Genomic DNA, 21897 nt, shown 5'->3' with positions numbered 1-21897 from the left:
TCAATTATCAGAATTAATAAATAAAACATTTTGTAAAATATCCACTGTTGTTTTGTTCAGTGCACTATCAGCTCAATTAGCAGTGTAAAAGTTCATGCACTTGACATTTATCGCAATACTCTTATCGTCATTATTTACAACAATTTTGCAGTAAATGTCACTGGCACAGACAGAGAATAATTGATTAAGCATACTTATCATCTAATAAGCTACGAAGCCATAAGTCACTTTTATGTGCAGCTATGAAGCATTACATACTTCCAGCTTGCATTATAAACGTGTAACACGCAAGGCGATAATAAAACAAAAACAGGCGTTCGCCCTTTGTTTACAAATGACGCATGGGGCACATGCAATCTATAAGTCGCGGAGTCGTTTACCTTCCGCGCGACGAGACGCCCGCCATGTGCGTATATGCGTGAGCGCACCGCGACGTGCGGCGTCGGCCAGAGAGGCGGAGCTCGCGGCGGCGCGCGGACGATGCCGCGCTGGCTGTGGGCGGCGATGCTGGTCGCGGTGGCCGGCGTCCGCGCCTGGGCCCCGCCGGACCATCTCGTGCTAGCACCGCGGCTGCGACGACATGCCGCGCACACCACTTCTCGTCACCTCCAGCTGCTCGGCTGGCATCTTGAACTACACGAGAACAGAGCCATTCGATCACCCTACTACAATGAGTGTCAGTTTTATAAAGGACGAGTGCTCAACGAGGAGGAGTCCACTGCGACTGTGACAGACTGCGATGGACAACTGTATGGGCTGCTGCAGGTCGGCAGCGAGGAGTTTATTCTGGAGCCGACGAGGGCCGAAGGCTCTCACGTACTCCGACGGCGTGATGTGACATTCTCGGAATCGACGCCGGTTTGCAACCTGACCGGTGACACAGTGTCGGACTTTGAACTTGACTTTGAGGATGAGCCTGACCCGGTGCCGGTGCCCCACGTCCGTCCTCGACACAGTGTTTTCCCTACTACAGATTATTTCAGAATGCAACCTATCAGTGTCCCAGTTTCGGGTGCGTTAAAGTGCAAGCAATGACAAGTAAAGCATAAAAATTAGCCGGATATGCAATAACGTGATTAAATGTTCCAGGTGTCAAAGGTTTGTGGCTTGAAATGGCAATCGTTGCCGATCATACCATGATGAAGTTCCACGGCAAGGAGAGAGTGGAACACTACATTCTAGCATTAATGAACATCGTGAGTATGAGCGCCCCGCTGCAGAATCGATGCGCACTTGTGTTTATTTTGGTCTGACGCTTTCTGAGTGCATGGTTTAACTCATTCAATCTTTATGTAACACATTATAGGTCAGTGCCATCTTCAACGATCCCTCTCTCAATTCAAACATGACGCTTGTCATCAACAAACTGTTTTTGTACGAAGAGAAAGATAATATAATTAAATACGGGAATGTGAAGAAGTCCTTGGAAGCTGTCAATAAATGGAATTACAGACATTTGATGAAATTGCCAGCAGGTGCGGTATCATTTATAATATTTAAAATTTAAGTAATAGTTTAACTCTGTTAGTTGGCGAGTGGAGATCATAATCTCTATGTAATCCATAATTCTGTCAGAGGATTAGTAGCGCTCTGTGATGTGGTTTATTCTAAGATTTATTTTTCAAGTAGTAGCATATAACAACTTCCGCCAGTCGTTCCAAATCGTAACTATGATATCACTGTGTAATAATCGTCTGCTCCATTTTTCTCAAAGATAATTTATGTTGCCCTTTGAATAAAACAAAATGACTGTTTATCTTAAAAGATAACTTATTATAGTTGTGGCGTACGCATGAGTTAATAAAGCGCAATAAATTCGCTACGTAAGTAAGATATTTATTGATACACTTTTTTGTAGATAATTAAACAAATATTTGGTCAGGGGATGTTCAATTTCTCTTTAGTTTATATTTAACTTTTTATTGGTGGAGATAAGCCATCAAAGCTGTATTGGCGCTGTCTGGTGCTAGTTTCCTTAGAGACTTGTAGTAACAGGCAGGCTAAATAATGGTTAACTTTGTGCTAAAGTCCCACTGTTGGTAGTTGCTGATAACGTAAGCCACATCAAGTTAAGCTGGAAGTCGACTTCGACACACTTGGGGAATGCTTAGGACTGTAACTCAACCAGGCTGGACAGTGGCATGAATGTTCATTCAAATAGTTTTTTACAAACAATTGAAATTGACAGTTCGGTATTTTATTAAACCTAGATGAAAACATTTTGTTGTAAATATTCGACACGTAAAGAGATGAAAAAAGACAGTGATATTTAGTTAATTTTACTTATTGTTAGATTTCAATGCAATCAACACAAGTTTTCTAGGTAGCCTAAATATACGACAATGTGTTTTTTCCTGTTTATAATAGTGGATGTATTCACAGCTAGTACCGGATGGGACGCGACAGTGTGGCTCACGCGGTCTCCATTGGGCGGGCCTTCGGGTTTTGCCCCCGTTGGTGGCGTGTGCTCAAGGACTCGATCGGCTGCGATAGACCGTGACGAGGGACTTACTAGTGCCTTCGTCATAGCTCACGAGTTGGGGCATCTGTAAGTACCATAACCTTATTTATTTATTAATTGACTTACTACTTAGGAGAGCATATAGGTCGTTAATTTTAAGTTCGTAAAACCCAGCTTAAGTTTGATTTTAAACTACCAAAACGTAAAAGCTGGAAAATATAGCTAGCGATAGTGCATCAATTAAGAAGTTCGTAAGAAAACCGTACAAGTTCTTTATTCTCTACTTGATGCTATCATTCTTGACATGGCTAACGATTATTGGAAGATATTACTATCTTTTGGACTCATCAACTAATTTGTCACAATCTCATATCATTCCCATCCCACACAATGTTTTAACAAACTTCCCAGCTGATAGTAGCGTAGTACCCAATTCGGGTCATCAGTGCAGATGCAGAGACACGTGCGACACTTGCCTTTAATTAAACGATGCAATATATTTACTAGGACATTATTTTTCATAAACTTGAATTTTATATAACCAAACTGCTTTAGTCAGATAATTGGAGCAAGCAGTCAGCGTCAGGATTTGTCCAGAATAGGTAGACTGTCATATTTTTAATCGTACTTCTTTGTATGAAAATATCAATTTAATAATTACGACAAAGGAATTAAACTACATTTTCCTAATAATAATTGTTTATAAAACAAAACATATACCTATAGTGTGAAATGGCATAATTTCAAGGAAAACAATAGTATCGAATTATGCTTGATAAACGTTAATTGGAAGAAGGTTCGCTCAATTTTGTGTTCAGCAAAACTAATTCAATTGTCTCGTCTTTTGGTCATTGAATGATAGCATTGTTTTTGGCATGAAATAATAATTTATGAAATCACAAATACCTAGTTTAAATAAGCCCTTCAAAGCAAGACTCAGCTAAGCGATAGTTATCTTTTACTAAAGAAGATATGCCCACTTAAATAATGCAATTAGACGCATGATAATTCCAAGCTATACTTAAAAGGCGATGAAATCTTGTACGTATGTTTACGTTTGCCTTTACAATTGAAGAACAAACAATTTGTACGAGTTTTTAGAAACAGAAACCGTGGAACGGCTTTTTCAATTATAAGCGTGGCTCGCTTCGCGCTATTGTTGATATATAATTACATAAAATTTAAACGTGAACCATTCGGTATTTGTAAAGGTTGCTTTTGTTACTTATTGTGCTTAATAAAGATCTTTTAAAGAGTCGCTCAGTCTTACAATTCAGTGAAAAGCGAAATTAGATTTTTTTGAAAAGAATTTGTACCCATTCATTTAGAATAAATACTGGAAGTATGAAAATTTATTTGCAATGAAAAAGACGAATATAATGAAACAAATACTTTGGTAATTATTTATTAAATGATCGGCACGGTCCGAGATCATATATTTCCTGTCCGTTTATAATTATTTTATCAACATAGACAGTTGCAATCTCCGAAATGCAACTGCAACAAGAAAATTCAAACTAGAGAGTCTTACTTAACTTTTCCCAACATTTTGGTATACGATACCTTTGATACGCGCTTTTTCACTTCCACCGTATCGTCGTAAACACATTAATCCAAAAGTCTAAAAACGTGTAAACCCTTGTATATATTTTAATAATTATACTGTCTTAATAAACGTTTTGCGGTCGCATAAAGCGACAAATCAATTAGCTAAAGTGCAACACATAAAACACTCATATCACGTCGTAAACATTTATTAGTGTACACATGTCGCTTTTGTCACGAATAACGGCCCTGGAGGCGTCACCACGCTCACCACAACCGATTCTCAGATAGAAGTTTCAAACAAGTGGGTGCTGCTAACTATTGTCTTGTATACCTAACTGTCGCATTATAACCTTAATTTTTACTACCTATTGTTCATCAAAGGATTGTATAGATCGATTTGAAATTGAATTAAATGAGTATCTTTTACGCATCTATTTAAAATCACGGCCGTATATTTACAGTAGGTATACTTTTTTATCGTTTAGTTTACAAGACTTTCTATCGTTGCAACCAGATGCTATTATAATAATATTAGGTCGGGGAAAAAGTCTTTTCGCATTACAGTATGTATGAACTTGTAATAAAATCTTTTCTCTACTCATAAAAGCTCGATATTTGGATACCTTACGAGCTCACTGAAAGAAACCCTAATGTACCGTGTACTCGTTTGTGATTCTTGAAGCCCAAGAGATTTTATCACAAGTTCATACATAGGTACTATAATGCGAAAAGACTTTTTCCCAGTCCTAACATATAATCTAAATAGTTGTGTCACAAATATGATTAAATATATATTCATATCTTTCTTTTAAACAGTAAAATAAGGTCGCAGTTCAATATTTTTATAAAGACAGATAATTAATAGAAACCTAAATAGGTTAAAAACATATTCTTGATTCATAACACGGAAGCGACATTGAAACAAAACCCTTTGTCTCATGCTAACTATTTACACAAGGATGACGCATTTTGCGTTTGCTAGAAAAACAATGGCTATAAATTAAAATGTAACTGTTTTTAAATTAAAGGTTAAAGGCATGTTTCAGACAGCTTTTGTATTTGCTCACATGTCTTCGAAACTCAGTGAATCGGTTTAATTTTATATCAGAGCTTTTGTACCGTATACGGTTTTAGTATAATTGAGCGACTCTAGATCGTAGGTGGATAATCGACGTAATTAAATTCATACAATGTTGTAGTCGTGAGAACTTTATAAATAGTACAACTTATAGATGGACGAAATAATTTAGGCTTTTAAGCAAAACTTTTTATTGCCATAGTAACTGTAAATGAAAACATTATGGAATTAGCTATTAAATCAAAATAAAGGTAAAACGAGAATTTAAATTGGAAAGGACCAAATAATAGTGCCTAAAAGTATAGTGGAAACCCTCAATTCCTTCGTAAAATGTTGTTGTATTTATATTATAAGCAAAGCTTTTACCAATGAATACCAGTACTTAATTCAGGGTATGTGAAATCTTATAAAAATTTCGAAGAAACGTTTTATTACACAGCCATATTCAGTTCGTGTTATAAAATATTGATCGTAATGTACTAACGCGTGCTGTAGTAGTGAATCAGTTGGGATCAAAGTACTCCACCCCACAAAGAATCCTTTGGCCCGCCTTTTAATTAACACTCGATTTGTTCGCCGGTAGCCCATTGCCTAACAACACAAATTAATGAATGGTATTTTTACAGCTCTAACACCATGTTATAGAACTTTATAGCACTGACCTTTTTCTTCAAAGTAAATAATTGTTTTGCTCATAACAAACGAATTTTTGTAAACACGTTTGAAGTGATAATTAACGAGTCATAATCGCCCTAATTAGGAAATTATGTCTCATTGTTATACAAAAGAATTGAAGATCGAATTGATAATTTCTTTTCGAGGCTGTTGAGAAACTTTGTTGTTTCTTTTTTGGTATTCTTATTTTAAAGACAAAAGGTTTCTAATAAAGTCGTGATAGCTATCAAAGATTTATTCAGGTTTATGATATTTAACCTGCCTAAAGTTTCTTTTGATACTTTAACATAGGAATTAACTAGATAACCTTACAGTAATAGTTGCCCCACGTCAAACTCTTATCTTTAACTTTCACAAATATTATTATGCTCTGAATTATATTGTACAGTTTTATTATATAATAAATAGCTCAAGTCATTAACTCTATGAAATAAATCAAAGATCAGCACGAGCAATGTGTACATAAACTGTCATTGGCAGCGGCGGGTCTATATTTACTGTAACGTATAAAATATATTAAAATAAATGGCAATGATCAACTGGGTGATCACACGCGAATCTGGAGCTTTCATCTATTTCGGTTACTGATTGATTCCGTCTGATGGAAGCGGGTTCAATTCGTTGCCAACCAAGGTGTGGCGCAGTTTGAGTTACAATATTACGAGTTGGAAAAAAATTAGGAGGTTCTCAATTTATCCGTATTTATTTTGAAATTCTTTATGCTTGTAACGTCGTATCTTTCTATTTGCTGAACCTATTTCGATAATTTTCAATAGTAGGTTTTGTTATATCTTTCAACTTGCGTAATTTTGACTAAAAAGATGATGTTATAGTCATTATTGCTTCTTTGTCTTAATCTGGTAAAGTCGGTTTTTTTTGTGAAGAATTATCTTATTTAACCCCGATCACAGAAATGCGAAAAATCGTTTAACAAGTTTAAATATTTTTTTGAATCTCTAGCAATCGATAAAAGTTACCAGATATCGTGAGTAAATCACTTGATCGTGTATTTGTTAGAATGTGGCTGGCCAGTATTATACTCGCATGTTTGTATTATCTATTAGCGTAATGGTTATGTACCATCCATAATCGGCTATCAAAGTATCTCTATCATTGTTTGAATTGGTATAGACTGAGAATATTTGCCCTTATTAATCGAAGCTGTAGAACTGATACAATTGCTGAGCAGGCGTTGTATGTATGTATAACATTTGTTTAAACCGTTGTTGTCCCGCTGCTGGGCAAGTATCTCCTCCTGAACGAGGAAAGGTTAGGGCCCTTGAATCCACCACGCTAGCCAAGGGCGGGTTGGAGACTTTTCATGCCGAAAATAAATGTATTTAAAAAAAAATTAAGGCATGCAAGGTTTCATCTCAATGTATGCGTATATTCATATTTATAGTCGTGGGAAAACTATTGCACTTATATTTTTGCCCCGACTCCTCAAACTGCTATACTACGTCAATATGATGATTGTGTCATAAAACTTTTCATTACAATTTACTGCTGGTTTTTCTGAAGTAGCAAAGGATGTACAAGTCAAATGAAATTGGCCAAGTAATCATTCAGTTTGCGCATTAATAGGCAATAAAACTGACATAGTTAGTAGTATGTAAGGTAATCTTAAGTTTAATTAACGACCGGACGGCGCCCGGCTACTCAATCCTACTTCTAGTTTTATTACGAATAGATGTGATGATTTACAGCTGTTAGAGAGGATTAAGGCATGTCTAGATTCAATGGATAACTAGCAAGTTAGTCAGTATAAGTCAGTCAGCAGCAGATTATAGTTGAAGCTTTTGTTGGTATTTATATTTTTCATAATAAACCTGATAAGGTTTAGCCCACGAAAACAGCGTAAGTGATATATCCCTATGAATTTATAATTAATAATATTTACCCACAAATAACAATATTGAATTGTATATCTTAATTCACCAACAGAGATAATAATATATTGTTTGTCATTACACCCGTCCCATTCATAAGAGACATGTGATATTTACTAAACATTTACATAAATATACAATTTCCTAGAACCAAAGTGCACCGAGCGACCGCTGCGATCATTTTACGATAACGCTTCCGTAGGTACAATATTATCGCGAAAATTATACAAAAATGTTGTTCAAAACGATCTCATATCGTGTTATAATTAAAAGATTATTTTATTAAATATCATTATCCTCCGGCCCTTATCCCGAGGCTCTTATGAATTTATGAGCAGACTCATACGTGTTTTTCCTTCATACATCTACTAAAAACTGTATATTAATTAAAGTACTGTGTTGTGTTTAAAAATAATGAATTGTGTAATCTGAATTTTAAATATGTCGGCAACGTGATTGTAATAATATATGTAACATTAGTTGAAATGCTGATGTCATTGCTAAGTGAACAGAAGTGCTTGTATGCATATGTATCAGTTACACATATCATTGAGTTCAAAAGGGGCTTCAACCGCAAAGATTGCCGCTTAGAAACCGCTTGGGCTAACTTAAATCTGAGATACACATGCTGAATGCGTCAACACATGCATTTTTTTCGTGCATTGCAATCTTACACGTGTATTAGAAGACATAGATATCCGAAAATCGCAGAAAGAACACGTTACTAACTTTTCTACTAGCGTGTAAATAGAGGATCAAAAAAGATTATGTAGGTGTAACAAAGAACTTATAAAAGTTCGGAGTCAGACAGCATCAAAAAGTTCGTTGTGTCGTTGAATGAAATCAGTCAATTGTGGCATTAACCCCTGTCAATCAGAGGCCTCTGACCACAACCCACAGGTGACTCAGACGTGGACTGATTTATTGCCTCCAGAGCATAGTTCCTAACATATCACTAAGCCATTATTATCTCTAATGATCCGCTTCCTTCACAGAAGCCGTAGATAACGGCATATGTTATTTTTATACTAGATACTTACCGAAACAAATGCCTATTATCTTAATGAGTTCCTTCGCTATAAAATAAATGATGGATTGTAAGAGTAATAATAAAGTAAGTGTTATGTTTGCTTTCAATAGTCTATAAATAATAAGTTTGATAGAAGTGAACCTTGTTTTATTATGCAAATACTTGTATGGTTTTTACAATCGGGGTGAGTAAACTAACTAGTACCTATTTCACGTCACAATATCTGGTATGCGTTTAGATAAACAATTTGTGTATCGAGCGGTAGCTAATATAATCTACATAAGTATGTCTTTAATGTTGTCATGTTGATCGTTAATTATCTTTTCAGTTTATATTTCTCTCATTTTCTACACACGAGGGTCATTTATTTTCCGAAACGTCACGAGTCACGTGTACAAACAAATGTGACTTCGGAAGCGACGTATGTTCCGGCACTTAATTAACCCGTGAATAGCTCAGGAAGACGACACTGTCTTGTGCCCAATCCGTTATAAATAGAAACTAGGTAAAACTAATTTAGTCCTGGCCGCGCTGTATTTTAATTAAACTTGACGGAACAGAAACAAGAACGTATAATTACTCTTAGGAAACTAACAGTGGGCGATTCTGCGTGATGTTTTAATCCTTGAGAAGTAGGCAAACGGCTTCCAAACTTTGCTATCTTTACTACTCACCATACTCGACTAATTACTACAACTATAACAGGATTTATTACTATAGTCATACCTTTTATAGACTTACGAGTGTTGTAAAAAGTGTTGCCAAAATTATGGGCTTCAATAGAAGTTGTTAAGTATTCTAAACATAGGTTGTCTTTAAAGTAAATAGGCCCATGTTCTATGAATAGTTTTTTTGTGCATACGTTTGAATGTTTCTAGAAAGAAATGATGTCAGTCGCGAATAATTTAACCAGCGGCTTGCCTTATGAGACAGAAATGTTCGATTCCTTATAGTCATGTCAGATTCTTTAGAAAGACAGCAAATATTAGTTCATTGGCAACATGATGTCTAGCATTGATTTGTGCTTACATCCTCTCTAAATTTTAAAAGATAACATTATTCAGCCGGTTTGTAATTCGCACATTTCTGCGATGTGCTAATTCTATCAATAATAAAACCTCTTAAAAGTCAATTTGTGTCAAAAATAGACGTCACTCGTCTGATTCACTGGTATCACGCCATGCGAAGATAAAGCTATGTTTTGGTAATTTAAAGGTTCAATGTCAAATGTAAATTAAATAAATCATAAGTAAATAATAATTGTTATTAAACAAATATCTTGTTTTATAGGTTTCTCAGTTAACTACAGCAAATCTTATCTTTTATAAGTCGTTAAAATAAAGGAAAATTGTTATAAATACATAGACACTTATTCGAAATTTGTTTTAATAATTATTTATGACCGATTTTTTGTTCTATGATCATATTAAATTATTTTCCATATTACACATTTTCGTATCGCTAAACAGCAAAAAAGCTTCCACGAACATTTCATTCTATCAAGCACACTACTTTTCCGCGCGCGTTTTACCGTTTCGTATCAAAATATAGCTGTATATTTTAGGCCTAAATAGTGTGTCATTAACATATAGTCTAAAGATAACAAGCAGATCGCTATCAATGAGTCACAAAGGATTTGTAGTTCGAACTCGGGACATGACGTAATGATAGACCAAAATAACGTGACGACATCAATGAATTGTATGTACCACATCATTTGAAGTACTCGCCTTAGGGTGAATACACATAATTTTTGATTTAGCCCCGTTCAGTACTTGTTAGATTTGTCTACGAAATTTTATTGCCGCGGTACGATAAAACAAATTCAGTTTTAATGGCGACAGAGCGGTGGTTGACAAACCAATCAAACTAGGATTGATTTTAATTGTACACGATGATTTATGGTTTTCGGTACAAATTGATTTAGTTCGCTTATTATTTTATAGAATAAGACTTTATGGAGTATTTTTCGTGAGTATCCGTGAATAGAAATGAATTTCCGGGTTGGAACAAGACGTGTTAATGAGCGTTTATTCAAATCTGCGTATCGCGAGACATACGTATCATGCATAATGCAGCGGGTACGCTTATTTCGAGCTCATTTAACGCTCAGTTCTAAATATACCAAGTGTTTCCACATATGCCCTGACCTTTTGATGTGCGCCGTATGTTCAACAAATGTATTTCCGCGGCGGTCAACTGTCAACGATTTAAACAAGGGTTCCCGCGGGCACGTTCACTAAGTACTTACGTTTAACGACTATTTCTACAAGCTGCTTATTTTTAGCCCTCGCCAAGGTCTCGGAGAGAGTAAATGTCGTTTTATTTTGATATTGCTTCGACGAACTATTTACTTGTGTTGTAAAGCAATCATTTTGTACAAATTAGTTGATTCACTGTTTCTGGAACATTTTTTTAAAATATTTATGTGTGTTTAATTTATCTTAGCAGTTTCTTTCAGTCAGTCAAAGACCTGATATTTACAAAAGCAGCGTGGTCGGGAAATGGTAATAGCTTAATTACAATGTCCTACAAAAATATGTATGTTAGAGGCCCTTGTCCTACAAGTTAACCGCAGTAACATTTAGTATGGGTTGTAATTACAGTCGTTCTAAATGCAAGCTAGACATTGTAGGCATTCTGTGAGATAATTCGCTTCACATATACGGCGTTGTTTGCTGTACCCACTGTACCTAACACAGATAGCGAGGATAGAGGGCACGAACAGCATGATTTATGATTTATATGGAAACCTTATCTGCACAACCTAATTGTTTGGGCCGTTGGAAAATATAGATAAAATACGGTTAAGGCACACATGTGTCAACTGTAACACGTGCACTTAAAAATAGTTTTTAAACACCATCCTCAATATGATAGTTGGCAAATTATTTTCAAATACAGGTCATTTATAGGTACTTTCAACCCGGAACCTAGAAGTAATATCGAAGAATAACTTTCCCACCCAAAATCACGCGTTTGCCAATTTATTAAGTACCGCGTATACCTATGTATGTGTAGTTTATTTTTTTACCTATTATTTCACATTATAGATATTAAAATAGACATCTATACTAAAGCTGAAGAGTTTGTTTGTTTGTTTGTTTGTTTGTTTGAACGCGCTAATCTCAGGAACTACTGGTCCGATTTGAAAAATTCTTTCAGTGTTAGATAGCCCATTTATCGAGGAAGGTTATAGGCTATATATCATCCCGCTACGACCAGTAGAAGCAGAGTACCAGTAAAAAATGGTACAAAAACGGGGAAAAATTTGACCCATTCTCTCTTATGTGACGCAAGCGAAGTTGCGCGGGTCAGCTAGTATAAAATATTATAGATTCGGGAAGTTAAGTTTACTTTAGTATCAGCTGGTTTCGGAGTACAAAAAAAAAAAATAGGCGGATCCCTCACGACATGTTTTACGCTTGACCGATTTGGATTGTTCAACATCTGTGTGAAACAAAAACAAACCAAGTCTGATTGATATCTTCCTTTGTTTTTTATAGTATTTTATTTTGTGAACTTGTTGTAAAAATACCAATGCGAGTTCGGAAGTTCAAAATATTTATATTACAAAGATGTAATGTTTTTATTTAGAAGCATTATTATGTAAAATATTCTATTAATATTATCTTTTATTCCTGTATGACGAGATGTATGAATGTGAATGAAGCAAAGGAAGTTGGTAAGACTCGAACCAAGTGGCGTTCTTTGGTCTCTGCCTACCCCTATGGGAGGAAAGCGTCATTTTATGTATGTACATATTCTATAAATATCATCTATTTTTACACTTTAAACGTAACATTTAATCAGCAACTATTTACAAAACAGAAAACTGTTGTTCAAGACGATCTCTAAACATAGATATACAGAGCGGTACTCAATTAAAACCATCAATTTACACACGACAGCACTTCAATACTAATTTTACATCCAAATTCAGGTAAATGGTGTACAATTTCCCGAATCGTGTTCGTGATTAATCCGTCACGTCGTCGTCCCGGTACAGTGATCCGAACACTCCGCGGCGCCCTCGCACGCAATTACCTACGTTTACTAGGATTAATTAATTTGCCCGAAGGGAGGTCTTGGGTAAACATGCAAGGAAATTAATCATTATTTACTTGCAATTTCGTTAATATATAATATTATTATTAACCCCCATGATAATAATAAAACATTACGTTTTATTAGTTATTGATGAAGAATGTTTACTTTTTTTAGTGTTTGCTAAAACAAAGTAAATAGGTAGATGGTAATATATTTTTTAAAATATCATATTCACAACTACAACAAAAAAAACAAACACCCATTTTCATAGGTTTAAATTTTGAGATCCATTGGAAGCAATTAACCTCTTAAAACAATATATTCTCAAAACATTGCATTCCAAACCAAAAAGGCCGGCTGAAAATGTTAATATTCTTTATCCAAACAAAAAAGAAAATAAACAAAAGAATAGCGCGATGCAAAAAATATAAAGAGCGCGAAATTGTTTTACAACAAATGTGTTCTTTTTTAATTTGTTAATACTTTTTTGTTGTTAATACGGAGTTTTTGTGAGTATTTATTTAATTTATTTAACATAATGTTAATAAATAGTTGCGAAAATAATGAATAGCAGAAATTCTGTTAGAAACTTTACAACAATTCGAACAATGTTGTCCGACTCGCATTTCTATACAGTTAGCGTGTTTAAGCTTTTAGTGATTCTTGAGTCATGACTGTAGGAAACTAATTGCTACCATGTCAACGCTTTATAAAAGGGTATTTCAAAGAAGCCGCTACATTAGAACTTTGGAAGTAATAGCGCGGACAAGCCTTTTTAATTAGAGCTACATGCGTATGTAATTGACACCTAAATAGCTATTAGAAGTGATGAGATGATGAATTAATGCCCCTCAATCATAGTCAGCTGAAATTAGTTTTTGTATCTGTTACGAGCAGACAAAGATATATTAGTGGCTGTAACATAACATATGTTAGTAAGATAGTCAGCTAATTGTTTACAAGCTTTTTTCAATGTGACTATAGATTTTTTCTTTCTTGATTTAGTTTACGACATATTCTAAATCTCACTACTTTCGTAGTTGTAAAAATGTATCCCCTTTCAGCTAACTAACAATAAGATTTTGTGACATTTCAATTGACATAGGATGGTAAAATTTTGCTGTAATTCCAATCGTTACATTATCCAATCTTGCCCTTTTGATTTGAGATTTTATCCACACAGACGTAACTGCGGGCAAAAGTAACATATACATCAAGTTCTTAATAAATACAAAGATTTTTCGTATAATTAAAAAGCGTTATCACAGGCTTTTAACAGTATTACCTCTTTTACTACACTTTTTTGCGGAAAACGCTAAATCTTGCTAACATGCGCTGGTATAAAAATCTGGGCGTCGCAGTAACGAAATTCATGGTTCGCTTGAACCTAATAACCCGTGATGTTGCTGCTAATCCTGTTTGCTATATGTCACAGTGTCGTGGGCGTGTTTTTATTATGAACTTTTGCGTGTTTATCTTAGCAAGCCAAATCTGTAATTTGAAAAGTGAGAAAAATTGCGTGACACATATTTATTTTGTGGTACTATAAATGGAGGATTATAAATAATCCTAATCCTTGTTAATATGGAATATACTGTTCTCAACCACAGAAGGCATATTTATGTTTCACTTTCTTCCTGGCAGCTTTGTGATATTTTAATTACATAGTTCAATCTCTATTAATTTTTTACACAAGGCAACTTTCTCTTTTTCTATATACTCGTAATCTATAGTAATATTATAAAGCTGAAGAGTTTGTTTGTTGGAACGCGCTAATTTTAGGAACTAACTACTGGTCCGATTTCAAAGATTCTTTCAATGTTAGATAGTCCATTTATCGAGGAAGGTTATAGGCTATATAGCATCACGCTTCGACCAATGGGAGCAGTTTACCAGTAAAAAATGTAACAAAAACGGGGAAAATGTTGACCCATTTCCTCTTAGGTATGTGACGCAAGCGAAATTGCGCGAGTCAGCTAGTATAAGTATATTTTTTATACCTACAGCAGAACGTCTATAGCAATGCTAAGCTCTAGGTCGTTTGTTGAACAATAACGTCTCTATTTCCTTAAAAGTAAACATGACCATATAAAAAAATCCTATAGTTTACCTTTACGAGTGCCATATTAAGCCATTTCGGGCTAACGACTACTGGCCTTAATTTCTATGCCTATTTTATTAGTTTTTCTACAAACAAGTTCCCGTGTATAGGCAGTGTGCTTAATTAATATCGATAGTCTTGCCTCTTTGAGTCAGCTAGGTGTTAGTCTCGCTGCTTCAATTAGGAACCGTTTAAAAATGTGAAACGTTTTCTACATAAATATTCCAAATCAACTAACTTTAATCTGTTTTATCCATTTTCGATTGCTCCATATCTCATTTTCAGTTCATATAGACACAGATTCAATTTGATATTTTAAACGTCAATTTTATAAAAATAAATGCTGAAAAAGTAATGCGAAAAGCACTTACCTTAGATTTTATTATGTTTTTCTTCTACAGGCTTGGTCTGACACACGATGGAGATTCGCAGTGCTCAAACGAAGCTACCAAAGGCTCGGTGATGGCACCAACGGTACTAGCTACTCTACATAACTATTCGTGGTCTGCTTGCTCTAAGGAACAATTTCATCTTAAATCCAAGTAAGTAATCAGTAATAACAATTATGTATATTATATATACACACTGATCCAAGCTCCTAAAATAATTAGCTCCTGGGCTATCACGTATCTCAGTTGACAACTAGTGTACGTCAATTTGATGGTCACGATCCAGTACATTGCTGCTTTGACGTAACATGTTTATCAGTAGAATCGAATTGAGAAAACAATGTACAGCATAGTGGCTTTCAAATAGATATCAACGGAGATATGTACATGAAAGCACCTTGATGTTTAACTTGTTAATTCTGTTGAACATTTTGCTGAAATATGTTAGAAATATTGCTTTCAGCGATATATCTTTATTTGTAAAATACTGCACAACGGCCAAACCTATTAGTATTCCGACCCGAAGCTTTAAAACGGAACAGTAATGGTTTCTGCGTCTAACGGACAACTGCCTGACGCATCTCGATACAGTAGAATCTTTTTGTTGTTTTATGTTTGTAAAACTAAGTTTTTGTAAGTTCACAATCACAATCCCGCTTTTTCCGTACATTTGAGAATTTATATATTTATGAGGGAAGTGATATCCGGGATAACAAAAACCTTTTAGGTTTGGCTTAAATTTCATTTTTTTCTCAACCCAAGGTTAGTTTATGACAACCTTACCTCACCCTAAAAGAAATAGAGACGTAAAGTTATGGCACATCTTTCCCATTTCGCGTGAGTCCCGTCGTTCTTTCTGCCGAGATAATTAATAATGTAAGTTCCAACTGCGACCAATAGCCTTATTTTCTGTTTCTTATTTCTTTCACATACTACTTACACCCCCTCGTTATTCCGTTTCATAAGTCCCCAATTTTATTTGTCCTTATTGTAAAAAGCGTCCAAGCTTTACTTGATAAAAATATAGCGTTTTGTTATCTGCAAACGAATATATTTCAGAGCCTTTGACTTGTTGTTAAGAATCAACAGATGAATAAGAAATAAATCTTGTATTCTATGTAAGTAAAAGAGAATTGTAAGAAATAGTACGATCATAATGCGAGAATCTCTCGCGAATAAATCTACAATATAAAACAAACAATATACTTACTTGAAAAGTTATTTACAAATTCTTGAAGAGATGCTTGATCTTTTGATCTAGACAAATTGGTTTATCGAGCACGAGTAGTTGAATAATTATGACGGGAGCGTACGATGTTTTACAATATATCTCGTATGAAGATAATTTCAATAAAATTGAGTGTATTACAGCATAAATTATAACTACTTACGCATCCACCTAATAAATATTGTTTATAAATAGAGAATTGAAAATGATTTTAGCGTAATATTTTATTTAGCCGATGATCGGTAGATTACTTCATACCTTTAAATGCTTTGTGATGATTAATCAAAGCTTATAATTTCATATGTTGCGAAACTCGTATCCTTAGATAGAAGAACGACAATAGCAAGCAGGTGCTTTACACTGACAACTATTCAAACAAGTTACCCAATCTTTGTTAATTAATATAGCAGTGTAAACCGAACCAATATCGGTATTTGTATGATGTCACAAATCACGTCACACATCATTAGTTTCTGACACCATGTGGTTAATAATACATCATTGTGTCATATTTGGACACTCATTAGCAACGCACATTATTCTTGATATATCGACATGTGTATGTGTATCTTATAGTACCTTTAAATAAACATTACAATGCTTGACATTGAATTAAACAAATTAGTCATCAAGTCATTTTGTTCAACAAAATTAGAATGTTACGTAATTTCTACATGATGCTACTAAAAGACAGAGATACATTTCTTTTTTCCCTAATACATATTAAATAAAGATAATAGAATAAAGAGAAAATAGATTTCCAAGCGATGCTGTTATTCAATAGAGTTTATTGAAATAAGGTAAAAATAAATAGAAAAATTGTAAGCTCCCGCAAGCTAACTAGATTGAAATTGAAATTGTAAGTAGCTTCTGAAGATCCATGAAATAGCGTGGCTATTTTTATCTTTACAAGACAACTTTTATATTGAAACTTTGAACTGATTTTGGCAATAAGTGGTGAAATGGGCCAATTAGTTTAAGAAACATGTATCCTCAAAAATTATTCTATGGGCTTCCAGTCTGAAGAGTATGGAAGAAATAGCATCGGCAAATACTTACTTTATCTACTGATAATACTCGTACATATGTTTACGAGGAACGCGATGTAAAACCGTTCGTCCATTGATGAGCGTGTGTCTCACGTTTAACATAAAGGCTTAATGAACGTAGAGCCACATTTGTAAGTGTAATTAGTAGAAGCATGTAATACTTATGCGCCGTATGCACCTAATGCAAATTCTTTTCAAATGCAAACTCAAGTTTAGAATAGACCACCCGACAGTTATACAGTTTGCAATAGATGGCCCGTAATTCTTCATGCATTCCATAGAATTCATTTGTAACTGTTCTTTAGGTAACAATAGTAAGCCCTTTTAAGAACCCTTTTATTATTATTGTTGTTTAGTTTTTTTTATTTTAGTCATTTGCATTTATTAATATTTAGATACTGTCATTCAAACCATATTTGACTAGCGGCCGCCCGCGACTTTGTCCGCATGGACTTTAGCTTTCCCGTTTTCTTATAACATTTATTAAAGTTTCTTCCCTCTTTACCTTCTTCGGGGGTAAATTTCTGGAAGTCCTCTCATAGTGCCCCTCCATACTTCCGAAGGAATCTTCATACCGAATTTAAATTTTCTACGCTCAGTAGTTTCGGCTTTGCGTTGTCCATCACGCAGTGACAAAAGAGTTTTATATACTTATATTATATCGATTTATTTCACAGGAGATGGTGGTGCTTACACGAAAGAAGTCGGGACAAAGGCGTCGAGCTGGGTGGTGCAAAAGAAATATCCAACACTGTATTCACTATGGACGAGCAGTGCCGTACAGAGTTTGGCGATGGGTAAGTACCGAGAACACAGTTACACTAACATTAAACTTTATTACTCTATCACAGTTAACTGGTTTTAATGTTGATGGTGAATGATATATGCCGTACCGTATACACATATATGGCTAGATAACTTTTCTTATTTGAGTATTCAAAACTAGCTGACCCGCACAACTTTGCTTGCGTCATTGTAACATGTTTTGTAACATGATTTACTGGTAGCTACTCTGCTCCTATTGGTCGTAGCGTGATGTTATAGACTATAGCCTTCCTTAATAAATCATCCAACACTAAAATATTTGTTCAATTCGCACCGGTAGTTGCAGATTAGCGCATTCAACTAAACAAACAAACTCTACAATTTATAATATTAGTATAGATATGTCCCTTTTTCCTCTGTTTGTTAGATTTGGTTTCTTGCATAAGTTCCATTTGGCCGATCTCTGCTAAGCCGTTTAAGATTTAGATCAAAATTCCAACACTGGCCTAAGCCAGTTGTCAGATTCCTCATATGATATAGAACGTAATAGGACGCTCCTTCACTGATACTATGTGAAGATTACTGGAGGAATAATTTTACTGCACACGCATTTAACAAAATAAAAATAGATACATTTTTCTTTTAAAACGTTTGGACTGTTTCTGTGGCCTTGACAGTTTAATGTACTTGGTGTTATTGCTTTACTACAAAACAGTTATTTAAATCGTGCTTCAGCTTAGTCATCAAACCACAAACATATTCTTTCAAAACCACATACTAAAAGTATGGTGTAAGTAAATTTCAATAAAGGCTCGAGACAACAATTTGATCATGGCACGTTAAAAATACAGCTTTGTTTTCTTAAATTCACTCTAGTACTTCCTTCAAGAGTCTAAGATAACAATTTGGTAGGAGTCTCCGCTATGTTTATTGATAAAATACTTCGGTTCTCATTCGGCTTCGTCGGAAATCTGCGCTCTAACAAACAAAGAATAAGCTCACATATTCTAGTTAAAAACGGCTTAACTATATAAATCCTGCATGGAATATTTTGATGCTAGACTGTCTACCCAACGTTCCCTCGTTCCGGATTTCCTCGGTTAGATCATAAATTTACAATGGACGCCGGATTTGGTCCAAAGGAATATAGTTTCTGAATGCTCTTTTGCATTTCTCTCTATTTTGCGATAAACGGTGGGTACATATGTATCAGATATGTAGATATTAATAATAGTTTTTTAAACCTAGTTTCTTTAAACTATTCAAAAACTTTCATAATTAAACTTATAGCTCGTGTATTTCCTTATGACACCACAATGGGCACTATATTAAAGACATCTGGAACGTGATCAAACTGAAAAAGATAAATTATCTGCCAACCATAATAATGTTCGCATGTTGGCTTTTTCTTGCTCATAAAATAATAAGGAAAGATCCAATACATTCAATAAACCACATGATATAGATTGATCGATTTTATCAAGCTAATGAAGGAATCAGAGATGTTGCACGGTCGCAATAAATATGAGTAATGAAACGAAATACAGCAGACAGTTTATTGACAAGATGTCAGTTTGTCAATTGAGTTATATGACATTTAGTAATTGTGGTCGGCTCGCGATGCGGGCTTATAAAAAAATCAAAGTTCCACGCATGTTACTCGATGCCTTTCTTGTAATTAGATATGATTGTACATTGATTCATGCCCTGAACGAAACCCTTCTCAATTGCAATTAAGCGTTTGCAAGAATACTCGAGAAGGCGAGACGCTCATAGGCAGTTAACATACCTAAACTCAAACATGACCGATTAATTGGTTAAGCAATCTTGGTTCAACACACATACTACGGATGACATTCTACGGATGAGTGACTCTCTAGTGGTATTTAATTTGAGTATGTATTTGAAGTCGACGAAATAATTGAACGCAAGCATTTTGTGCGCTATGTATGTAGACATTTAATTAACAAATCTGCTACGGTAAATAGCAAGTTTTGTAATTATTGATAATTATTTTCAGTCGAATAAAAAGTCGCTGGCTTCTAGAAAATGGTTAAATATTCCAAAAGAAAATATGCGTTCTAAGATCCTATCGAATAAAGTCATATTGTCCGAAAGCTTAGAATATTAAAACAAATTTAATAAAGAAATACTTTAGCAATTATTGTTTGTTACATAAATCCAAGTAAAAAGTCTTAAACTAGATAAAGTACAGCCAGTTTGCCGTCCAAGAAATTCTAATTACATTTTATCCATCTCAACGAAAATGGCTTTGCAACGAATAGCGGTATTACTTGATGCCATTTTACTAAAAGCCGACGTTGTCATGCAGAAGGAACCTTAATTACAGATTAATTAGACGCAGATCTCATTTTACCGGATAACTCTTTAAAATCAATATTAATTGGGCATAAACATTTAGCTAAAAGACGTGTATATATTACGTTTAGCCTTATTAGGCCATTTGTAAATATGTTATATTTAATTCACTGTAAATTTTTAGGTATATGTTTTATTCAATTCCTTTTTAAATAGTAAAGCTCGCAATACTCTCTCCATCAGCCTTTATTTCAGATTTTTTCCGATAATCTGTTTACGCGTTATCGAATTTGTGCATGGAATATATGTATTTGCGGTGCCAGACGTGTTCCATATTTGGGCACGTTTGAACCAAACATTACAGTATTGGTAAAGTTAATTTTCACCTACTAATTAGAATATCTGTCTAAAACACATTATTACTCTCAGCGAGCAGCGTTCTAACATGAACCCTTTGACAAACTCACATTGACCATTTAGTTTGGTACTTACTTTGCATAGAAAGTTTTCAAAGAGAGAGTTGAATGTTGTATGTATTTTGAGCTCCGTGCAATGGGGCGCCAGCAGTGCGACATGCACTTTTATTCGCGCTAAACAGAGAAGCCGTTTTATTCTCGCAGGCACCAACTTTGCTCGTAACATTGCACGTTAAGGGCTAGGTGACGCCTCCGTGCACGTTAAACGCACATTTAAGTATGTGTTTATTACACGTCATAACGTGCTTACCACACGCTGTATCAAAGTTTTATGCACACAAACATATTATTCACGTAAACTCTGTTAATACAAAGAAATAACTCAGTTCCTTGACTTTTCAATAAAAAAGACATTAATTTGTGCAAATAAAACAGTTACATTGAACTAAACAACAAAGAATTCATACTGATGTCAATTACTCTCATTTTAATGACTAAAATACTATATTTAGTTCTGGGAATACCGACGACGGTATTGTTTACATGCCGTTCACGTTGGCACGTGGTACCGAATATATCTGTTAGCACGAGACTTAACATTGAAACAAACACTGTATTATTAGGCCATGTATTATTATTTAATTTCATAATGAATCCTCAGAATAAACAACACGCACGTTTTTGGCAATGAAACGGGATTGTTTATCAATAATACGGATACAGGAAGATGCAACTCTTATACAGGTAAATCCGCAATTTCAAAACAACGACTAGGTAAAACTTGTGAGCAACAAATACACCAAGCTCGAATTGAAACTAAGTACGTTTTCCACATCTACATTTTGACTGCCCTGTTACGGCCCCGCTGTAATTCTTGGTAGTAATAACGATAACAATTA

General features: G+C 34.8%; 1 protein-coding gene across 1 annotated transcript in view; it reads left to right on the top strand.

Annotated features, from left to right (window-relative positions):
- The first annotated feature begins 433 nt into the window (after positions 1-433).
- The window catches only part of LOC142973552 (A disintegrin and metalloproteinase with thrombospondin motifs 1-like), a 47403-nt gene continuing 25939 nt past the window's right edge, over positions 434-21897 (top strand). The window contains exons 1-6 of the mRNA XM_076115376.1: positions 434-1012; positions 1090-1196; positions 1307-1475; positions 2383-2548; positions 15234-15374; positions 18176-18295. Coding sequence (XP_075971491.1) covers positions 481-1012; positions 1090-1196; positions 1307-1475; positions 2383-2548; positions 15234-15374; positions 18176-18295 — 1235 coding nt within the window. The 5' untranslated portion in view covers positions 434-480. The remainder of the gene's footprint in view (positions 1013-1089; positions 1197-1306; positions 1476-2382; positions 2549-15233; positions 15375-18175; positions 18296-21897) is intronic.

This window comes from Anticarsia gemmatalis, chromosome 6, assembly GCF_050436995.1.
Source record: "Anticarsia gemmatalis isolate Benzon Research Colony breed Stoneville strain chromosome 6, ilAntGemm2 primary, whole genome shotgun sequence".
NCBI lineage: Eukaryota > Metazoa > Arthropoda > Insecta > Lepidoptera > Erebidae > Anticarsia > Anticarsia gemmatalis.
Note: the sequence above shows the minus strand (reverse complement) of the source record. Positions and strands in the feature narration are given on the sequence as shown.